The 22,182-nt window shown below is 40.4% G+C and overlaps 1 protein-coding gene across 8 annotated transcripts in view; it reads left to right on the top strand.

Moving 5' to 3' along the window:
- TSC1 (TSC complex subunit 1) overlaps positions 1-21,899 on the top strand; it is a 34,776-nt gene extending 12,877 nt beyond the window's left edge. For 4 of the 8 annotated variants that reach the window (XM_082327615.1, XM_082327616.1, XM_082327617.1 and 1 more), the window contains 22 exons: positions 2,050-2,112; positions 3,201-3,376; positions 4,258-4,361; positions 5,020-5,172; positions 6,955-7,099; positions 8,153-8,307; positions 8,633-8,706; positions 10,158-10,336; positions 10,809-10,918; positions 11,157-11,280; positions 11,669-11,784; positions 12,097-12,169; positions 12,355-12,453; positions 12,553-13,123; positions 13,873-13,916; positions 14,542-14,708; positions 15,618-15,800; positions 16,182-16,292; positions 16,862-16,984; positions 18,016-18,203; positions 18,317-18,478; positions 19,258-21,899. In XM_082327615.1, coding sequence (XP_082183741.1) covers positions 3,271-3,376; positions 4,258-4,361; positions 5,020-5,172; positions 6,955-7,099; positions 8,153-8,307; positions 8,633-8,706; positions 10,158-10,336; positions 10,809-10,918; positions 11,157-11,280; positions 11,669-11,784; positions 12,097-12,169; positions 12,355-12,453; positions 12,553-13,123; positions 13,873-13,916; positions 14,542-14,708; positions 15,618-15,800; positions 16,182-16,292; positions 16,862-16,984; positions 18,016-18,203; positions 18,317-18,478; positions 19,258-19,744 — 3,474 coding nt within the window. In that variant the 5' untranslated portion in view covers positions 2,050-2,112; positions 3,201-3,270 and the 3' untranslated portion in view covers positions 19,745-21,899. Of the gene's footprint in view, positions 1-893; positions 975-2,049; positions 2,113-3,200; positions 3,377-4,257; positions 4,362-5,019; positions 5,173-6,954; positions 7,100-8,152; positions 8,308-8,632; positions 8,707-10,157; positions 10,337-10,808; positions 10,919-11,156; positions 11,281-11,668; positions 11,785-12,096; positions 12,170-12,354; positions 12,454-12,552; positions 13,124-13,872; positions 13,917-14,541; positions 14,709-15,617; positions 15,801-16,181; positions 16,293-16,861; positions 16,985-18,015; positions 18,204-18,316; positions 18,479-19,257 lie in introns of those variants that run through there. The other 4 variants (XM_082327619.1, XM_082327621.1, XM_082327620.1 and 1 more) reach the window with 4 other exon arrangements.
- The last annotated feature ends 283 nt before the right edge of the window (positions 21,900-22,182 follow it).

Below are 22,182 nucleotides of genomic sequence, written 5' to 3' on the forward strand. Positions count from 1 at the left end.
GAGCCATCTGTTTTAATTAATTTAGGGAGCTTGGGAAATTATTAGTTACCTACGTGTATAGTTATCAGCAACTAAGCTTGCATTATCAATCTTGTTTTTATCCGATTGTAGCATTTGTGCGTGCCATCAGGCCGATAGCATAAAGTTTGAAATCCTCTTACCTACTGAACACTTAAACTGGTGTTTTTCCCCATCTGTCTGCACGTGTCTTGTTGAAGCTGACTTCCAGAAACATGCGTATTTCTTGATTTCACCATGCTATAGTTTTCCCTCTGGCAATATCAGAATTAGTGAAACCTGCTGTTGAGGTTTTTACTGGTGTGATGAAGATCTGGTCCAAGTATGATAGTATTGCTAGAGGAAAATAAGAAATAAAAGCATTCTTTTCACTCTGGTGGGGGGGCAGGCAATCAAAGAGAAGAGTTGACAAGGTCTTTATGGGGTAAAAAAGCAGAGACTGGTGTTTATGCTGCTTTAATTCTCAAAACAGGTTTTGCTTGCAGCTGGTTTGGGGGTGTGGTCATGCATCTCTTTTGTTAACAAGACTTGAAACAACTAATTCATGTTGCTTAGGAAGCTGGTGAATCTATTGCTTCACCATAGCTGAGGCTGTATTCTGACAGAAATTGAGGCACCTATGTTAGCAAGCCCTTTACGGTCTCAAAGATAGTGTTCTCAGAAATAAAGGAATAGATTACTTGTAGTAAACTGTTTCCCCATATATAGCTGCGCATGCGTTCCGAGTGTCTCAGTATAACTGTAATTTAGGAAATTAAATATTACAGTGGTTAATAGAAAGTAAAAAAGCAGTTGACTCCTGAAAATGAGTAACGAAGTGGAAGGTTGACTCCTTAGGTTGCATGGATGAGTGGCTTTAAACTTCTTGAAAGGATGGTGTCACTCTTTGAACCTTGCTTGCCTTCTAAACAGCAAGCTCTTTGAGGAAGAAGTTGAAGCTTGAAAGTCTGCGCAAGGTAGAGTTAAAAACAACAAACAAAAAAACCCTAAAAACACACCCAAACCGCAACAGATCCCAGCTCTAATCTTTTTGGAAAGCAGAGATCCATTCTGTATTTGAGTAAAAAGCGACTCTCTTCCCCCACCCTAAGTTTCTATTTTATTATCTTTAGTCAAAAGTCTTGCTTACACTACCAGCCAGTTTTAAGTCTGCAGTTTTTAAGATCTTGGCAGCATGGAACGTGAAAAGAAATAGCGTTTAAATCTGAAACACTTCAATTAGCAGACTCTGCTAGCTGCTTGTAGATGAGATGAAATTTTATGATGATTGAAAATTGAGGGTGGGGTGTTTTTTGTGTTCTGGAACTGTGATTACTGGAATACTTCAAGAAAGTTTGTTGCTAATGAAATGCCTGTTGTGAGTGTGGTGCCATGTTATCACCTTTGAATTTGCAATCGGTGCCAGATTAAGTAAGCTGATGTCTTGTGGCCCTAATAAAAGTGACCTTGGGCAGTTCTGCAAGTACAGGCTGATATGTTGCAAATGACAAAGTTTACTGGTAGACAGGTTAACTCCTGCTGCCTGGTAACATTGTTAAACATACGTTTTCAAGAAAGTAATATGTATATAAGTAATTACAGAATTATCATTTAAAATAGAGCACTGATACATGGTCCTTCACTAATGTCTAACAATGTTTTGACTAGACTCTAAAGACTTAAACAATTACAGTAATTATTCTATGTTCAGAATTTAGTAGGATAAGAGAGGACTTCTTTGTATGTAATATTTTACCTACCATAAATAAAACTCTGGTAGCTTTTGAAGGTTCACAGTACAAAGCTACAATCTTGTGAGAGCCGTCTAGTTGGAGGCAATTGCACAGCTTAACCCGTGGACAATTCTGGAAAGGGCAACTGTGCAACACCTTTTGGTGTTTTTCAAGCTAAGGGCTGACTTTCCTCACGCAGGAGGTACATAGCTCTGGTATGCTTAGGAAGGAACTTAACGCTGTTGTGAATGCACAAGGTTTGATAAGGAAGAAATAACTTGTGCCTTTTGTTAACCTCTTCATGCTTTTTCTTTATTAGTGATCATGAAAGGTGTGTGGCTGACAGCATTGCAGACAGAAGCTCAACTCTTCCACAGAACAGGTGCTGTATACACAACTGCAGTAAAAAAAATCTTGTGTGTAAAACGGGTCTTGCCTTCCATGGAGAAAGTGAAAAATGTACGTTAGCTGGAAGTAGGAAGAAAGAAGAAACCCTTGCTAATAAAATTAGATGCGATGCGAAGCTAGATTCTTTCTGCCGCTGGGAAAGGTTCAGCGTAGGATTCTTATGGATGAAGAAAAACTTGATTCATTTTGTGACAGATAGATAGATGTGATACCTGAATCCCTCCCTTGCTGGTACATGGGAGGAAGCCATCTTAAAAGCCTGAAATGGCTTAGATTTACTCCTGCTTAGTACTGTGAAGCTGACCAGTCGTGTTTCTGCACGTTGTTGCATTTAATAATCTATACAGTTTTTTTGCACTGCAGAGTTCTTAATATGTAATGTACAAATTATACATGTGAAAACAAGGTATGTTGTGCTGCTACGCTTGTGATTTAGTATGCACAGGGTGGCTGAGGAACAGCAGCTGTAGTAACCCTAACTGAGTTTCCTAACAGCTGCAAGTTGGCCCCGTTGCAAGTATTAAAGCACAAATTTATTAGTATGCAATAATGCAAAGCCAAGGGCAGTGAATTTCTAATCCAGCCACAGGAGTGGAGAAGGATCTTGAGATGCATATTTTCTCCAGAGTGTAGACCACTATGCAAAGGACTTGAAAGGTTGGTTGAGGAGGAATCGCTGTAAGAAAGCAAGAATGGAGTGATTCCAGGGAGCTATTTGCATTTTATTCAAAACTTCAGTCTTAGTTGACTGACCTGGAGACCAAATTAAAAAAATATGGTAACAGAATGCTCTGACAGGCTATGTATGCTAGCCGAGGTCTTCCACAAAACAGTTTAATGTCTATTTAAAAAAGATGAAGAAAACCCTGCTCGTGACTCCTTGGCTTCTTTGTGAACTTTTCTCTTACAGCTTTTATTGCAGGTGTGTAAACTCTAGCAATCCTTTCAGTGTAAAACTGTTAAATGGGCAATACTGCAGAAAAGAAATAGGGAAGTGATGAGAGATTTAAGGTGGGAAGGGAAAAAGGAAAGCTCATTCATCTGCTTTCTCTTCTCTCCTAGTCTGGTAGAGAGGCACCAATGAGGAACTTCCTGAAATTTTAACTTCCACATTCATGTTAGTACGTGCATCATGGCACAGCAAGGAAATGTTGGTGAGCTCCTCTCGATGCTGGATTCTCCAATTCTGGGTGTCCTGGAAGATATAACAGCTGCATTCAAAGATAATCTCATTTGTGGTATGTATCCTTATATGTAATTGGAGGAGAGGTTTTGCTTTTACACCAATAAAGGTAGAATAATGGGGTTTTTTTTCTATCAAACACAGTCTTTGCAAATGCAGCTTGAAAGAAACTCTTGATATTTGGGTTTGAAATGGCTTTAAGGATTGAGGCTTCTCTTCAGTCCATTTTGCTTAATGGCATGCCTCTTGGAAGGTCTGTTATATAATTGTTAAAATGCTATTACAAAATGACGAGCTTTTCCTGGGGCGTAACCTCAAGTTGTGAGCTGATGAAACTTTTTTTGTCAAGTGTATCTAGAAAGAATTAGGTGTCATCCGCATTATGGGAACTAGTGGGATTTTCTTTATTCAAAAAATAAACAACAAAAGAAATCCACCCCAAACAAAACAACAGACCCAGACTTTCTTGAAAAAATGATTGCTGCTGTTAAGGCATCCCTTATGTTGACAGAGCCTTTTCCGAGCATGAGAGCACTGTCAGTGTCCTTGTCGCTGAACTTGCTCTCCTTTATCTGCTGAAGGGAGAGAATGTAAAGTTACTCCTGAACTCTTTACCTGTATTGGGTAAAATACTCCTGCAGTTCAGCTACCTCTGGGTTTTTAAGGTTAGACAATAATTGTTCGTTATTAAAAAAAAAAAAAAAAAAGTTAGTTTCCCTGAGCCAAATGCAGTTGCTTGAATGGTTAGGAACTAGAAAATGTAGTTGAGAGGTCTCATTTTCCTAAAGGTCTGGTAAACACTAAGTACTGGTTTGTGTTATAAATTGTGTAATAGTTGTTAAAAAGTTGTGCAATGTCCCTGTAACAAATGCTTCATTTTTACTGTATTGAGAATGTGTGGGCTTTTTTTTTTTCTTGCTGTAAACAAACTGGTAGACCGTGGACCTATGCTTGTGAACAACCTGGTGGACTATTACTTGGAAACCAATTCTCAGCAGGCACTGCATATACTGTCCACACTGCAAGAGCCTCATGACAAGGTAAAAAAAAAAAAAAAAAAAAGTCTTGTTATTAAGTATGGCAGATTTTAGCCTGGTATTGAAGCAGCCTTTAAATAGCATCTGCTAGAACTCTGTTTTTCCATTTGGTATAGAATTACCTTGTTGTAGCAATGTAGTATCTCTGTAGTAAGAGTAGTTAAGTTCTAAAAAAACTTCAAAGGTCTCTGTTTCTTGGGTTGCTTAAACTGACTCAATTAAGCAAAGAGCCTCTATAGATGAAAGTTTTCTGAGGACTAATGTCTCTGCAATGCTGCTGCTGCTTGTTCAATGCTGGATGTGTTAGCCTAAAACAAACTGGGTATTTTGAGAGCAAGTAAGGATTTTTAAATAGATTGAGAGAATGGCACTGCAAATTGTTTTACTTCTGCTGACCAGAATTTTTAAATTATTTATTTATGATAAATGTTTTGAAGTGCAGTGACTGCTTCTGGACTGAATAGTTTGCATTTCACTACCAGCAGACTTCAATTTATTGCTGGGTTTTATTTGCTTGGATCCTGCATATTTGTAAAATGCCCATAGTTTCCATAATTGGCATTGGCAAACTGCTGAATAGAGATTGGTGAAAAAGAATATGTACCAGTTAAATATAAATACCTTTCCTTTTTCTACCACTCTTGGCAAAATCCTCTATCAGCATCTACTGGACAAAATTAATGAATATATGGGCAAAGCTGCTACCCGTTTACCCACTCTCTCTCTGCTGGGACACGTGATAAGACGACAACCATCTTGGAAACATAAGCTTTCTCAAGCACCTCTCCTACTTTCATTACTTAAATGTCTCAAGGTAAGAACTGTTAGTGTTGTCCATAAAACACTTGCACCCCTGATGTAAACATACATACTTGTAATGCAAGACGTGTTTTCTGTTTTGATGTCATTTAGTTAAGCTGTGAGAAGAGATAAGATGTTGATTAAAATACTGAGCCACAGTGGAATTATATCAACTAAATACTCTGTGCTGATCCTGTTATTACTGAGAATCTTGTTTCTAAAAGCCACTGTCCCTGCATAACTTTGAGTTAGGAAAGTTTACTAAAACTTTTCTAAACATAAGTTAAAGACAGAGGACCATTGGTGAAGTTGATGGATATCTTGAATGTGAACTTAATGAGAAATGCAATAACTTCCCATTAGTGCATTCTGAAATTTGTGCATGTAAGGTACTATACTCTACTTGCAGTGTAGATGGGCCAGGCAATAGACTATTCCATGGTGAAATTACCTTGGAATTAGCAGACTGTCCCTTCTTAGCTACAGACATGCTGGATTACAAGGAGGTAGCTATTTTCCCATGCTTTGGTTGTTCGTCCCATCTGCAAATTTATCAGTTATTATACTGTACGGTATTGTAACAGTGAATAAAGAATGGAAAGTGTTTTGAGACCTAGACTGCGTTATCACTAATATCATTTAATATGATAGTGAAGAATTCATATTAGTCATTTAAGTCATTAAAATGCACACTGTAGTCAAGTGCCAGTGCTCTTCAAAACAAAAACACAACGAATCTGTAACTGTCAAAGAAGAAGTTACAAGTGCTGTTACTGGAACTCCTGACGTTCCTGACAAGAGTTCTGTTATCCTTTTCAGTGTGCGTCTTATCTGATTATGAGAGGAGTGAAGAGCCTCAGAAAGCTGGTGGGAGTAGAACAGAGCTGTGGAAGCGCTAGGGATGTGTACAGAGGGATAGGGATGGACAGGAAATGTGCTGTGAAAGGTGATGTCTGACTGAGGGAGAATAGAGGCCGTAGGTGACACAGAGGAAGAAAAACTGATAGCACTGGATATGTCTGATCAGCCCAAGCGGCTCTTGGGAGATACCAAGACCAGCTCAGTGGCGTCTGGCCACAGGCTTACCCGTGCTGTTTACACCCCTATCCTGACAAAGCAGAGGAACTACCAAGGAAAATGTGCTGGGGAGGCAAGTAGGGACCCCACAGGGAAAGAGTTTGAACCTTTTCTGTGTCCTGTCCTAAAATCTGATTCTCTATCACTGTTTCATCTAGCTAAAAATTTTTACTGTCACATCCCTTTCTCTCGGTGTCAGCCATAGGGTCCTAATTATTGTTTGAATTACTGCTTTATGAAATATTTAGCAGCCAGAGTCATCAACCAGGTTTAATAGAAAAGTTTTTGACCCTTCTGTTGGTAACTGGCCAACATCCTTGAATACCCTGATCAGATTTGTGGTTTCTTAGGCTCTGAATGCTGTGTGTGCTTAGCTCTGCAGAAGAAGGAAGGCAGTACATAAGATGCTTCACATACCAGTGATTTTTTTTTTTTCCTGCTCAACTGTGGAACTGTGGTGATGTTTTCTTTTTAACTAAGTCAAGTTTTTATACAGAAAAGCAGCAGGAGAATAGGAGCAAGAATCCCAAATCTTTTTTCTTAGAGTTGTTCTGGATGAAATAATCTTGGTTAAGATTAAGTTATGGTAGGTTTCAGAGGGACTGCTTCAAAGTAGAGAACTTTTTCCATGATGATGATTCAGTGTTCACTTCATCCTTGGAAAAATTTAAGTTCATCTCTTTTAACTGACTAATGCAGGTTTTTTCCCTTCTTGCAGACTGACACAGATGTAGTAGTACTCACCACAGGTGTCCTAGTGCTAATAACCATGTTGCCAATGATTCCTCAGTCTGGCAAACAGTACCTTCATGATTTCTTTGGTATCTTTGGGCGTCTCTCAGCCTGGTGCTTGCAGAATCCAGGTGAGATTTCAACTTTGTTGCATGCAGTTATGGTTTAGTAGTATCCTTGTGACTCTTATGCAGTTGGTGAGCACATTCTTCTGTGAGACTCTTAATGGTCTGAGATTATTTAAACGCAGAAAATAATGTAGTAAGCCCACAAGCTATTCTGTTCTTTGATAGTTAGCATCGGGGAGTGCTTCTTTGCTCAAAATTCAGAAGTCTCTTCGATTCTTCCATGTGGTGCTGCTACTACATGAAGTTTCACTGGACCGAAATGCTACCCTGATGACAGTGAAAAGCAGAGATTGATTATAATGGATAGAGAAGGGAAAATGCTAACATTTGAGGCAGGCATTTGGTAATTTGAGATTCCCAGGTATGGATGGGGAGGGGGAAGAAGCAACACGTAAGAGTTTCTTTTAATGTGCAGCTATCAATAGTCACGAAAGTGTTGGTAAAACTAGTCTTCTCAGTTATAGCATTGGTTCTGATGAATTGGTTTTGCTGAATTTGTTGTAAGGTGTCTGATATCTAACACTAGCGTTATCTGTGTATGTGTCTCCTGGCTGTATGAACAAATGCCACGTTAAGCACATAGAGATGTGATTTAGAGGGCCATTTTGCATTGCAAGCAGGATTGGAACTTTAAGATGGCTAGTAAGACTCAAGTCTGTCACGATTGCTTTTTGTGGATACAAGCTTTTAGTTTTTACCTTTGAAGTGAAGGAAACCTTAGTTTTCTTTTTTAGTCATTCAGTCAGTCTTGAAAACTCTGGCTCACTATCTAGAGGGGTTTCGGGTTTTAACTTGAATAAAAAATGCTGTGCTTTGAGAATGACAGGATACTGGTTGGAATTAATGGTCCATGTCTTAATTTTTGCTTTTGCTGTGAGCTGATGAGTAAGTGTTGCCTATTCTTTTAGAAGACTTCACAGTTTCGCTAGGGAACGTTCATATCTCGGAAGACTTGTTCCAGTTAACATTTCAAATTTAAAAGGACTTTGCTTGCATTTTTAGAAGTTTTGTTCTTTTCTCCAATGTAATGAAAAAGATTCTAACTACTTTTTTCAGGTCACGTGGCAGAGATTTATCTTGTCCATCTTCATGCCAGCGTCTATGCTCTCTTTCATCGTCTTTATGGAATGTATCCTTGCAATTTTGTCTCCTTTCTGCGTTCTCACTACAGTATGAAGGAAAACTTGGAGACCTTTGAAGAGGTAGTCAAGGTAAAATGCTGCTTGTCTCTATATTATCTGAGACAAGGAATTCATAGCTGTATAAAGGCAGGTATTTGCCAATTGAATACACTATATTGATTTAACTGAGGGCCGCTCAACAATACAGAATAAAAACAGGCTATTGGAGGACTGAAATCTCAGTTGGGAGCAAGATCGTCTCTTGAAGCTGTGATGATGCGTGTTAGCTTTATCTGCTAAATGTAACGTTCTGAACTGTTGGGATCATAGGTTGCTCACCAGCTTTGTGTAGTTTAGTGCAATCAAAAGATGCTGTACCGATAATACATGCTTCTTCTTGCTCTTGCTCATCCAGCCAATGATGGAACATGTGCGAATTCATCCAGAATTAGTGACTGGATCTAAGGACCATGAACTGGACCCACGAAGGTATATATGTTCACTCTGCTATTAGGAAAGGCTATAAATGAGCAGCTTTTAGCTGGGTTATTTCAGAAGGCTTACAGCAAAACCTTTTCTGTCAGCAACAGTGTGTGCCAGTGGTGTTTTGCCACCTGTATTCATAGGTACGCCAGGTAAACATGAAGGCTTTCTTCATCCAAGCTTACAGCTGGATGAATAAGCAAAAATTGTTGTGAAAGGCTATTAACAACAATGTTGGGGTTCTAAATTCATTTTGTGTCTGGGATAGACTCTGTCTTCTACTTAACAGTTGACTTTGTCTTAATTTTATGACTTAATGATCAAACATCCTCAAAGTTCTAAAAGAATTTGCTTATAATGAATAAAGAGAAACTACTACTGACTTGCTTCATTGGCTTAAAGTTTGGGTCATATTTTTTTTGGTTTGTTGAAGTACTTGGTGGGATTTAAGTGTTTAAAATGGCTTCAGTGTGTCTTGTTTTGGTACCTAGATATTGGTTCAGTTAACAGATCAATTCTTTTAACAGGTATGTCTTAACATTATCAGCTGTATTAGTTTTCTTTAGAAATAGGCTCATTTGCCTGCAGCAGCACCACTTGCTGCTTTTCTCTTGTCTCCACAGGCCCAGCCACTGAAGAGGAGAAATTGACTCTTGTTGCTGCACAGTAGTGCTCTTGCCCTGCTTTTCAGAGCCACTAGGAAAACACTGCTAAATGGGAACCTATTGAATATCACAATGCTCAATTTTGCAGGCTTCTCCCAGACAGGGGGGAGGGTGGCACCACTAAGGAGTACAATTGGCACAAAACCACCAGTTGAAGCCTTCTGGTTTGGTATCTTGCACATAATATCTTAACATTCAAAAGCAACTTGGCCTTTAAGAGACAGCCTGCTGTGCTTTCTCTTCTTTACAGTGAACTTCCATGCCCTGAAATATTGGGCAGATCTAATCTGGCTGCTTAATTTAGTGAGAAAAAGTTTTCAGAATGAAGGAGGTAGTAATAATAATAAACAGTCCCAAAGCTTGGGAGGAAAAACAGAGACCTGAAACTGGCATTGCAGATAGTGTTTGCTTAAATAATATAAGATTCCCTCACTGCTGGCATGTATAAATTTTGACTACCAACATCTGAGTCTAGTTGAGCTGATTTCTACAGCTGCTGAAGCTCAGGATCAACCAAGTCTTCGTATGCTGTTCCTCCTTTCCAGAGTGCTCCATGGCAGACCTTTATGGATCTCTGTGTCAAAGCTGTTTGTCTCCTCTCTGAGACCCCCTCTTACAAGTCATCTGGTTGCAATTTCTGTATGGTGCCTTGTTCCAGTTTTGGCTGGGAGCATGCAAAGCTGTCTGGAACAAATGAGCCATCCTACAAGCCAATTCCTCATATCTCCAGGAACTCTTGTTTGTAACAATAATTGACTAACTTACTCTTTTGGATCCAAAAACTGTCTGCAGGTGGAAAAGACTAGAAACTCATGATGTTGTGATAGAATGTGCCAAAATCTCCCTGGACCCTGCAGAAGCCTCATATGAAGATGGCTATTACTCTGTGTCTCGGAAACTCTGCACAAGCTTAAAACATCATCAAACTGACCCCAGTGCCAGCTATTACACTGACACACAGAGCAGCTATGGTAAGACCTGCCTGACAGCTAAAGAGCACCCATTTCCTGGAGGAAAACTGGCCCTATAGCAAAAGACATCTTACTAATTTATCCCGCTTAAAGTCCGATTCTTAGGCACCAGAAAATAAATTGTCACTTAAAAAAAAAAAAAAAAGAAATATCTAGATATATGCTGTGGTCATGCAGACATACAGAATGTTGGCAAAGTTGCCTTTCCACTGCCTCTTCCTCCCCTGTCCCCCCTGTTCCAAAACAACAAACCAACCAAAAAAATAAAGCTGTAGGATGTAATACATTCAATAGATATTTTCTTGGGCTGGAAGAAAAGTCTCTTGTTTGCTAGCTATGACTCTGTGTGTTGAATGGATTTGAAATGTTTTGGTTAAAAGCCTTTAAATACTAGCCAGAAAAATCATTGATTTGTATTGAATGTGTAGGATACTTTTAATTTTTTTTCTTTTTTTTTTTTTTTAACTTTCAGGGACTTCTACCCCATATTCCACTCCTCGGCTAACACTATCACAAATGCCAGGGCAGCTACCTCAGATTCTGAGCCCACAGTCAATACGGCTGTCAACTGAGCCACAGCAGGTAAAGCAGAAGATAAAGCACAGCATGCTTGTAATTGTTTGCACTTTGTTTGTAGTTTCTTGTGACAATCTAAAAAATTCATGTTTCCAAGAAGTACTGTGAATTCTTCAGGACTTAGTGTACGTTTCAGATTTAATACCCATCTGATTTCTCGTGTCAGAATCTGGATACAGATGCTTCACATGTTCCGTTTCCGAGCTTCACTGATTTGTGTTTATTGTGTATTGCTTTTACATAGGTTACCATCTGGAGTCCTTCTGCAGTTTGTGGTATGACCACTCCACCAACCTCCCCTGGAATTGTCCCATCAGAGTCATCCCAGTCTGCATCACAACCTTACAGCAAAGCTTTTGGCACATCTGGTACGTGCTGCATTTTGGAATTAGGCCTTCAAGGTTTATTATAATAGAAATTCTGGCTGCAGATTTTCCTGTCAGCTTCTTAAATGGGAATGCCACACCATGCCATTTGATAGGCTTAAGTCATTACTTCTGTGAACTGAGTACCTGGTCATCTGGAGCAATACTAACGCAAACACTGAGGTAGGAAATAAGTTACAGTGAATTAAGTGCCAAAGTCTGAAACAGGCCTTTTGGAAACTGTGCACTTTTATCTTGGCAAATAGTTGAAGGAGATTTAAGAAGTAAATGGTTGAGATAGTGTTTAAACATATAATTCTTCACATACAGTATTCAGCTGAAATGAGGTAGTGGGAGGTTTGCTGAGAAAACTTTTGTTCCTCCTTTTCAGCAGGGGGGAAAGGAACACCTTTGGGAACGCCAGCCACGTCTCCTCCTCCACCCTGCGCTTCAGATGACTTTGTGCACGTTTCACTCCCTTCAGCTGCTGCCACGCCTCCTAAAAAGGTATAAGAAAACTCTTCTGCCAAACAAATCTGATGGACTTGTCATCATACATGCAGTGACCGTAACTAAGAAGGAAAATCAGTAACTGACTTAGAAAAAATGTTGCATTTTATTGCAAAAGCTCATTTTCTTCTAAGTTCAGACAACTATTGCCACTTCCAGTTGCACAGTTTTAAGACATCTTATATTGGTTTGCTTTTGAAGCCATCTATTTGCAGGAATTTCCTTTCTATGAAACTGTCCAAGAGGTTGGTTTCCAACAGATGCGTGATGCAAAGAATCTATTTTGGTTTTTGGTTTGTTTTTTTTCAGGAGGACAAACCAGATCCTGGGAGGCCTTTACTGTACCGACAGCAAAATGTCATAAACAGCGATAAATCATTGGGTAAACTCCATTTTCCTCTCCCCATTACAATAATCTTTTGTAAACAAATCCTGTTTTTTATTGACACATATTCCAATTGCCAAACACTTTTCCACAGGTTTTTCTCTTTCTTTTTTTTTTCTTTTTTTTTTTTTGTACAGCACCTGTACAATTAACTTCTCTTTTTTTTCTTTTCTTTTCTTCAGACACACCCGGTAGTAAAAGTTCAGTAACCTTAAGTGATCTTCCAGAGTTTTTAGGTGGTTTGTCTTTTGAAGATAGTGCTGAAAAGGACAGAGAGGAAGGTAATTTCTGTCATCCTTAGATATATCTTAGCTAAGGAAATGTTTGTAATGTCGAAATACAAGATGTGTAATTATGCTTCCCCCTCCCATCCTTCTCAGATGCAATATCTAAAGAGATCTCCGAGATCACAACCGATGCTGAACACATGGTGCCTAGAGGAGGATTTGACTCTCCGTTTTACCGCACAAATGAAAGTCTGTCAGGCTCTCAAAAGAAGACCCATTCAGTAGTCTCTAGCGTTCAGGGACACAGTCAGAGCTCTGAGCCTTTAACGTCTTCTCTGGACAAGCCTGGGCCTGAGAGTGCGCGGGAAACACCCAAACAAACATTTACTCCCATAGACAAGCCTTGTGGAGGCTCTGGTGAAAGCCCTGCTGGTAACAGGGAAGAAACCTCTGGGGAGACGAGTATTCTCACTCCCAGCCCTTGCAAAGTACCAGCACAAAGAAGAGTGGTGTTTGGGAGTGGGCAGCCTCCCCTATATGAGCACCTTTTTGAGGTTGCATTACCAAAGACTGCCTACCTCTTTGTTGGCAAGAAGACTGAGGAGCTGCTAAAGAAAGCCAAGGGAACCCAGGACGATGACTGCACGTCCTCTACTTCTCCCGTGGAAGTACTGGACAGACTGATACAGCAAGGAGCAGATGCACACACTAAGGAGCTGAACAAGTAGGTGACTGAAGATCTTACTTGGCAAACTTTCTTGTTACTCCTTTTTGTGCTGGCTTTATTTTAACAGCTGTGCCTGAAAAGCAAGTGTGTCTGGAAATCTACAATGCAACCATGTTTTGTGAAACATTACTGTTAACAGAGCTAGGGGTTCTGGGTGGAGGATTTTTATATTTGCAGTGGTAACTAGTTTGCTTGGGTGTTACAAAAGGGGCTGTGACGGTAGGACTCCTCCTGCCTTCACTGACAAAGCTTGGGACGAAGAAGCAGGGCTGTTGGCTGTGCTGCAAGGGAGGGTTTGGTGCCGCTGTTAGTGAGATTTGTTTACTTTATCAGATTGAAGTCCCACACGAGATAGTCAAAAGCAAATGTAGAGGCCAAGGGGAGACTGACACTTTCTTCTTTCTAACACACATGAAGCTAAGAACTGGAGAACCAGACTCAAGGTTTAGGTGTATCTGCCATATTCCTTCTTTTCGTCTTATTACCCTGTATTCCGCTTTGTCCTTATGCTCTTTTCTGTGCTTGAGAGAATTTTTCTCCAAGTTCCAAGAAATTATGCCCTCCATCACCTGCCCTTGCAACCTGCTGCTTGCACGGTTCCTCCTTACTCTCTTCATACCGACTGACCACAATTGTGCTTTCATTAGGCTGTAAGCTCTTTTGAGGTGGGCATTCCATTTTAAAGTGACTTGCAGAGTGTTTGCATATTTAACCTTATTATTTAATGATGCATTTTCATTTTTCAGATTGTCTCTGCCAAGCAAATCTGCTGACTGGACTCACTTTGGAGGTGAGGAAGTTTCTCGTGTTTTGGCAATCTGTTCCTCTGTTATTAGACTTGCTTAAACAAAGACCTGCATACTTTTTCTGCTGCATTAGTTAATGGAGGGCACCTTCTTTTTTTTTTTTTTTTTTTTAAGTCATGGTTTATCCGCTTAGCAGATAGATGTCTGTGTTCCAGTGAGATGAGCTGGTTTTTTTCGTGTTCGAAAAGTGAAAACTGCCTTCCCCACAATTCTAAACATTTCTTCTACTTTTGACCATTTAAGATCTGCTAGTCTTCAGAGTGATGCTGATCATCTAACAGATCCTTCCACCTTTGAAATACTACTTGAATCTAAAACTGATTATTTCTCTTGCTGTTTCACATGTGTGTCATAGTTTTGTGCTCTTAGGCTTCTGTGGTGATGGCTTGGCTTTTTTTCTTAATAGAAGGAGCAATCCATTTGAAGCATATACATGTTGCTCTGGGAAAAATGTTTAAAATTTTAACTTTGTGTTGGAGATCAAATGGAACAGACAGATTTTTAAGTTGTCAAAGAAATCTGATTTGCTTATTTTAGAAAATATTTCCCGTATGTGGAACAGGGACAGTATAGTTCAGTAACCTATTGTGTCTTCTAACTGCAATCCAGGTTCTCCCCCTTCAGATGAGATTCACACCCTGCGTAACCAATTGCTTTTGCTGCACAACCAGTTATTGTATGAACGCTTCAAAAGACAGCAACATGCCCTTCGGAACCGTCGACTCTTGCGAAAAGTGATTAAAGCAACAGCACTGGAGGAACATAATGCTGCCATGGTGAGCAGGGGTACAACTCTAGCAGTCATTTAAACACGCTGATGCTAGAACAAGTATTAATCGGTTTGGCCACTATCTTTCAGTACCACTCAATTAAAAAAGTAAGCCTCGTTTCTCGCCTTATTAAAGTCAGTGTTTGTGGAATGACTTGAGGATGAGTTACATGCACCACGAATATTAAAACCAGTAGTTTCTATTTGACTGAAGGCAACTGAATCAGTGGATGCCTGTGTGCTTGACCCCTGCCAGCGCTTACCTTTGCATAATACTAAAGGCTTCACAGTTAGTGGAGTGGTTACTTAATGCCTGGCTAAATACCTTATTGCATTATTTGAAGAAGTATTCTCCTTCTGCTCCTCAATTGAGGAGCAATAGCCAAAACTTTGAAAACTCAAATGTTGTTTTCCAGAGGTATTTACTATGATAAAATTTGAAGTTCTAAGTGCACTGAAGGATGTCTCATTACAGATTTAGGCATGTTTCATTCTGTACCTCCATATTATAGCTACTTCCAGCTACACTTTCACCTTTTGATCATTCAGTAGAAAAGCCAAAAATAGCTTTCCAAACAGGTTTTGGAAAATGAACTGTAGCTTCAGCTGTGAAGCCAAAGTCCCTGTCAAAAGCGTGAGGTGCAGTGGAATAACCTGCTATTGTTCACTGTGCCTTTGGATGTGACTTGGAGTTTTCAGCCTGTCCACTCTAGCACCATTTAATCTCTTTTTCAGCCAAAAACCCCTCTAAAGCCTTAAGAACATGCTCTCTATAAAATGTTGTGTGTATGGAAAAGTGTTACGCTTGCATGCTGTTAATTGAGACTAGTGCTTTACTTAGCTAGCAGCTTAGGACAGATGTTCTAACTGATAAAGCAGGTGTCTTGTCTGATGCTTCATATGGGGTTCTTAACAGAAGGATCAGCTGAAACTACAGGAAAAAGAAATCCAGGCCTTGAAACTGAGTCTGCAGAAAGAACAGGCAAGGTACCACCAGTTTCAGGAGGAACATGAAAATATAGTGGCTCAGCTTCACAGCCAGATCAGACAGCTGCAACACGACCGGGAGGAATTCTACAACCAGAGCCAGGAATTGCAGGTATGAAGCGTGACACTGAACAAAATTTTATGTTATCTACTTACTGGTTTTAAAAATAACCTTCCTAATAACATGGCATGAAATATCTGAGAGAAAGTTATATATGTCTATTAGAGATATTGTCCTAATTCAGAATAAGACAGTGCATAATTGGAAATGCCTGACTCAGTCATCGTCCTTTTATAGTTCTGTTTTGTCCTGTCTTCAGTTTGGAAATAGGAAAATGCAGTTTCTTAGCTGGTTTTGGGACTTTCACAGGTACTCAGTATAACTTGATTTACAGTGCTGGGGGTCACGGCCCTCAAGCCATTTGCCATTGCTAGACCTTGTTAAAGTTTCAGAACCCTGAGTGATGGGGTTTTTTTTATTTTATTTGAACAGACCAAGCTGGAAGACTGCCGGAATATGATTGCAGATCTGAGGTTAGAATTAAAGAAGGCTAACAACAAGGTGTGTCACACTGAATTGCTTCTTAGCCAAGTTTCTCAAAAGGTAAGAAAAGTCACTGTCCTCAGGGTCCCTTTGTGTCTTTCTGTTTCTTTTTTTTCTCCTGATAATTTTTATCAGGTGCTTTTTCTTTCTTGTTCTGAAAGATGCCGATGCTTAGTTCCATAGAATCTGATATTAATTGCACAAAACCAACACAGAGAAATGTATTTTGGTAAAGAAACTTCAAACTCAGTTCAAAGGCTTCTGAAACTTCTCGTTTTGGCTGCTTTTTCCACAATAGGAATTTGCAGATTGAGCAATACGAACTTGTATTAAAGCTCTGCTAAATCTTGGCATCTTAGAGATATTGTTTGTATCAGAAGTTGAATGGACTTCTCGTCTTAAGTGGAAACACGGTTAAGGGAAGCAGTGTCTATATGGTGAGGTTCTGAATGGACTGTCACCAGCTATGCAAACTGATTTATTTAACACTTATTACCTATGATGCATTGGATTCTTGTCTTTGTCTCTCTTCTTTATAAAAATACTCTGTGAACACGGTGCCTGTCAGCTGTGACTCTCCTGCTGAACTGTTCATTCCACTGTTTGCTTCTGTTCAATTTCTCTTAAAGCTTTCCAACAGCGAATCAGTGCAACAGCAGATGGAGTTCTTGAACAGGCAACTTCTGGTTCTTGGGGAGGTCAATGAGTTGTACCTGGAGCAGCTGCAGCACAAGCACACAGACACTACGAAGGTATGATTGCAGAGCTGCAGAGGGGAGGCCTTTTGGGGAGGACTTCACCTGAGGTCATCATCAAGCTGTTCTCAGCCTTGTGTTCGGCATGAAGGAAACGCTTCAGAACTTAACAGATGCGTTGTTTTGAAATTGATTTTCAGGGATTGGATTTCATATTTAATCTTCTGGTCAGATACTTTTGTGCATTGTAGGTTTATGGAATATCTTCAGTGCCCTGTGCCTGAAAGCCAAGAAGGGGATGTTAGAGTACACCCAAAGTCAGTTTTAGCCACTTGATGTAAATTCTTAGTTTTCTTGCCAAAGGCCAAGACTTTGCTGTGCTCTTAATGTAATTGGCAGCAGACTATTGCTGGTAAAGTAACACTGGGCTCTTTGTTTGTGAAAGTCTATAACGTAGGGTAGTAGTGCTAGAATTTGTAGAAAGATCTTAACCAGGATTTTACGGGGTTTTGTGAGGTGCTGTTTTAAAGCAAGCAGTCTTACTCTTCTCACTCACTCATTTTCCTATTAAGAGTCAGTATTAACTGTACTAAAACTTCTGTGGCTCATATGGTTTTACTTCCTGACTTCAAAGAAACCTTTTTTTAATTAGAAGCAAGTAAATTACACAACAATATAACTGTTTCTGCGTGAGAGCAAGTAATTAAAGAAGGTGAATAATAAGCAAAAAAAATTAAAAAAAGTCTTTTACTGGTATTTAATGAAGGTCATGTTGCAAAAATGGTTTTGAAATGGAGTTTGTCTATTCTAATCTGGTGCAGAAGCGGCAAGTTTGCTTTGCTGAAAAGAGCTTTTCATAGGGAACGTTAATGTGCTAATAAATTCCAGTGATGTATAGTTATTTTCACAGTAACTTAATAGCGTACATCCTCAGAGTACCCAGTTTTCTATATCTGTTTTTAGAAATGCTTCTTTTATTCCATCTTGCTTAAAAATGTGCCTATTTATAGCATCAGAAACATGTCTAAATATTGATAAAAATAACACATGATCAAATTATACTTTAACATTGTGTTCTTTCCTTCGAGGAGGTTGAAATGTTGCACGCTGCTTTTCGGAAAGAACTGGAGAAAGCAAAATTGTGTGTTCAACAGCAAAGCCAAAGGCTTGATGCTTCCCAGAAACGGATAGCTGAACTGGAATCTCAGCTTGCTAAAAAGGACCACCTCTTCCTGGAGCAAAAGAAATACCTGGAAGATGTCAAAATCCAAGCAAGGTAGAGGTTTCCCCTGTAAAGTTTTAGCTGTGCATTGGCAGATGCACTATCTTAGTTGAGGCAGAATCTGGAGACACTGGACCTGATGGCTTTTGGTTTCTTTTTCTGTTCAGAGGTCAGCTGCAAGCAGTAGAAAGTAGGTACAAGGCCCAGAAAAGAATCACACAGGCATTTGAGCTGGAGATCTTGGATCTGTTTGGCCGGCTGGAGAAGAGCAGCCTACTGAAAAGACCTGAAGATGATAAAACAGAAGCAGCTGAAGCAGCAGAAGAAAGGTAAGGGTGACGATGTAAACTACGCTGGACTTACGACCAGCTCCTTGGAAGCTGATATCCATGTGGAATCCCTAGCACTTGGATGCATCATCTCAAAATGTTTCTGTTACTCCCCCTTTTACAGACTGAATCTATTTCAGGACTGTGCCCAGGTTACTGAGAGTCATTGACAAAACTGGAAGTGCTCATGAAGTCCTTTGCAGATAGCTGAACCGTTACTCAAAGTTTGAGAGAAACCTCTGGTTTGTCTCAGAGACCGGTCTCTTTAATCTACAAATTGTTACGCTGTTTTTAAGTACTTGGTTTACATATGTCTACCTAAAGAGTCTAGGTAGTGCTGTGCTTTCCTTCAGATCATACCTTTTTTTTCTACACCAAATTCTGCTACAGCATCAGAATAATTTCTTGCGCTGCCAGCAGATTTGTGGCCATCACCTGTGCTTGGGTTAGGTAAAAGACAGTTCTGCAATCCAAGGAAGATGTACAGATCTCTTCCTTTACCTTAACGGATCAGGATCCGTTCTGCTTTGGGATTATTGTCAGCTCTGGACTTAAAACACTGGATGTTGCAAAGCCGAGTGTGTGACACTTACTTTTCTGGTTACGCTCTGTCACTTCTGCTTTGCTACAAATCGGTGAAAGGCAAACTGTTGAAGTACACATGCAGTAGCAGAAATGGAAAGTAATCACAGCAACCTGCCTTCCCCAGCATTTCCCTTTCCATTGCAAACGGTTGCTGCCATTTCCTTGACACTGTATCCTCTCTCTTTCCCAAACAGGCTGGATTGCGGTAATGAAGATACTGTGGCGGGATACAGTGAAGAAACAATTGGTAGAAATGGAGAGACCAAACCTCCCAGCACTCGAGGTAGTAGTAGCAGTAAGGGTGGCAGCAGCAGTGAGCTCTCCACCCCAGAAAAACCCCAGAACCAGAGATTCAGCAGTCGCTGGGAGACATCCGTGTTGCTGGAGCCCTCGACTACTGTCCCACTGACTGTAGGTTCACTCCCCAGCTCCAAGAGCTTCCTTGGAATGAAGGCACGAGAATTATTTCGCAACAAGAGTGAGAGCCAGTGTGATGAGGAGGGTGTAACCATCAACAGGCTTTCCGATGCTCTAAAGACCGAACTATGTAAAGATCCAAGCATGGAGACAAAGGCCCCTCCAAGCCCCGATAACCTTAGCCTCTCGCCTAAGATCCAGGAAAGCAGTGTTGGACAGCTTCATATCATGGACTACAATGAAACTCATCATGACCACAGTTAAAAAGGAAGATAGTCAATCAGTGTTATTTTCATATTCTTGGCATAGAACAGGAGGTGTGAATGCAAGTTTAACTAAAAGCTTTTATGTTTCTTTGGTCTGAGCAGCTAGCTCATGCAGCGGAATAGGATCGATGTCCAGAAACGGAAGAAGGCTGCTGAACGAATGCAAAGTGGATTTTTGGGTCTGGAATTGAAATGCCCAGCCTAACTCCTGCTTCTTTCTCAAATTCAGTCCTTAGCAGCGTGTACTAATTTGAAGGGACAACTGTTAGCATTTGCAAGTATTTTTTCCCTTTCTCCCTGTCCCCAGTGAGTGGCTGCGTTTATGAACTTGAGTGCAATATGAGGCCAAATTAACATTTGTGAGTCTACTACGAATGCTTTGTATTTCCTTGCAAGCTTCCAATTTAGAGCAGTTAATTGTGCTGCCTGTCCAGGTGACTTCGGTTGCTTTCATCCTGGAAAGACGCAGCACTAGAATTTCTAGTGCATTCATCTAAAGGTCTCTATTTTGCCTGTCCACTGTCCCACATCCCTCAGAGCCCAGTCTTCATTAAGTTGGACTCTGACTGAATACCTAAATGTTTAAAGAACAGTGTACCTCTGCAAAACAATTCATTCACCCTAATTCATGATCAATGTTTATATTGTCCTTAACATTTCCTGGAAAGTCACATTTGAACAGACACTTGATAAGGAACTGGAGCTTGTAATGCAGAAGAGACCGTATATGCTGAAGACTTGTTAAAACACTAGCTTCTGATCTTTTTGGTATTTTAAGTGTTTGCCTGACAGACTGGTACTGACCTCAGACTGGTTCATATGGGAAAGCAACTGGGGTGGGAGAAGAGGGAAAAGGAAGCTTTACTCAAGTAGGGAGAGCATGCAGAACATGTATGTAGAATTGCAAGCTTATGAAGATTTGCAGAAGAGCATTTGTTTCTCTAATCAGGGAAGTACTTCTGCTGCCTGACCCTCCTTCATAGTTCTGGTCTTTGTTCCCGGACTGAGCAAGACCACTGTGCTTTGAGTCCAAGAAATTGGCTTCATTGTTCCTGGGAATACATTTTCAGGCTTGACTTAGAGAATATGGTTTCCTTTGAGTGCTGTTCTGCTCAGACTGCAGCACATTTTTCAGCTCAGCAATGTCAATTTGGCTCTAGGTAGCTCCCCTTCGCCCTCACCCCGTTTCCTTAGAAGACAAGGCTGAAGAGGAAGCCTGCTCAAACCGAGAATCGGAATTCTGTCGTGAAGCCTCTCTGCGTTAATCATGTTTTAAGTCAATGATGAGCCTTCTGTGAAGGAGGATTGTGGGATCAGGGCTTGTCAGTGGTCAGACTCAATCTCCTTCGTGACAGAACAGAGCCCGCTGTTCGGAAGGCAGTGTGCTTGTTTTAAATGTTAGATATGTCTGGGTCCAGGTGCACTTAGACGTATCAGGCTTCGCAGTTACCCTGCATCACACGTGGCCTCTTTTCTTAAACATTCTGTGGGTGGCAGCTGCTGTTCAAGAATCGTCTCGCATATAAATCAAGTCCAAGTACACTTGCACTTGCAGTTCAAATCCCTTCTCAACCTGAATCGGAACAGGACTCTGTCAAAGCGGCTGGCAATATGCTAACTTGCACCTGACAGTACTTTTCCTCCCATTTCCGCTTCTTCCATAACACCTAGGGTCTAAATACATTTCTGCCTAAGTTATTCTCCGTGTCCTTTCGGTTGGTCAGTCCTAACTCTGGAAGTAAAGGTGAACTTCAGTGGTTTTGTCAAAGCTTGAATCTGCATGGAATAGAAAATAGAGAGTTGGTTGTAAGTGACAGACTGGTTTTGTCGACATGTCTATAGGCTTTCTAAGACTTAGCGGTAGCAAACGTGGTAGCGTACGTTTTGGTAAGATTTGGAGGTTTCCTGCCCCTTGCCCCACCGGGTCCCAGCCCCAGGAGTGAACGGTTTGCACATTGCCCTTGAAGGGCTGGCTCAGCCGTTGGATGCCGTTGGGTCGGAGGAGTTCACTAGCCCATCCTTCTGCTTTGCCGAGCCCAAAAAGGTATCTTGCTTATATGATGGCTTCACTTGTCCTGAGGAGAGGCGGTTTTTGTTGTCGGTTACAAAAATGCCCTGGCGGTAATGCAAGCTCATTGATAAGGTGGCTTTTTTCTTCTTTTAAAAAGGATTTTAGCACCGGGATAGTAATGGAAACCACTTTAGGTTTGTTTATGGACCACAAAGATTATGGAGGAACAAATTTTGCAATTTTTTTTGTAAGTCTAAAAATCATGGATCTGCTGTATGTAGTTAACTTGCAGTTTGTTTGAAGGGGTCCCATCAGTGAAGTGGAAACAGATTTTTTTAACTGACTGCTTTTAGTTAAATCTAAAATTGCTGTCTTTGTCAAGTTAATCTGTTCCCTGCCTCGCTCTTTGTAAGCATGTTAAACAA

The sequence above is a fragment of the Platalea leucorodia genome (genome assembly GCF_965183815.1).
Source record: "Platalea leucorodia genome assembly, chromosome: 15".
Taxonomy (NCBI): domain Eukaryota; kingdom Metazoa; phylum Chordata; class Aves; order Pelecaniformes; family Threskiornithidae; genus Platalea; species Platalea leucorodia.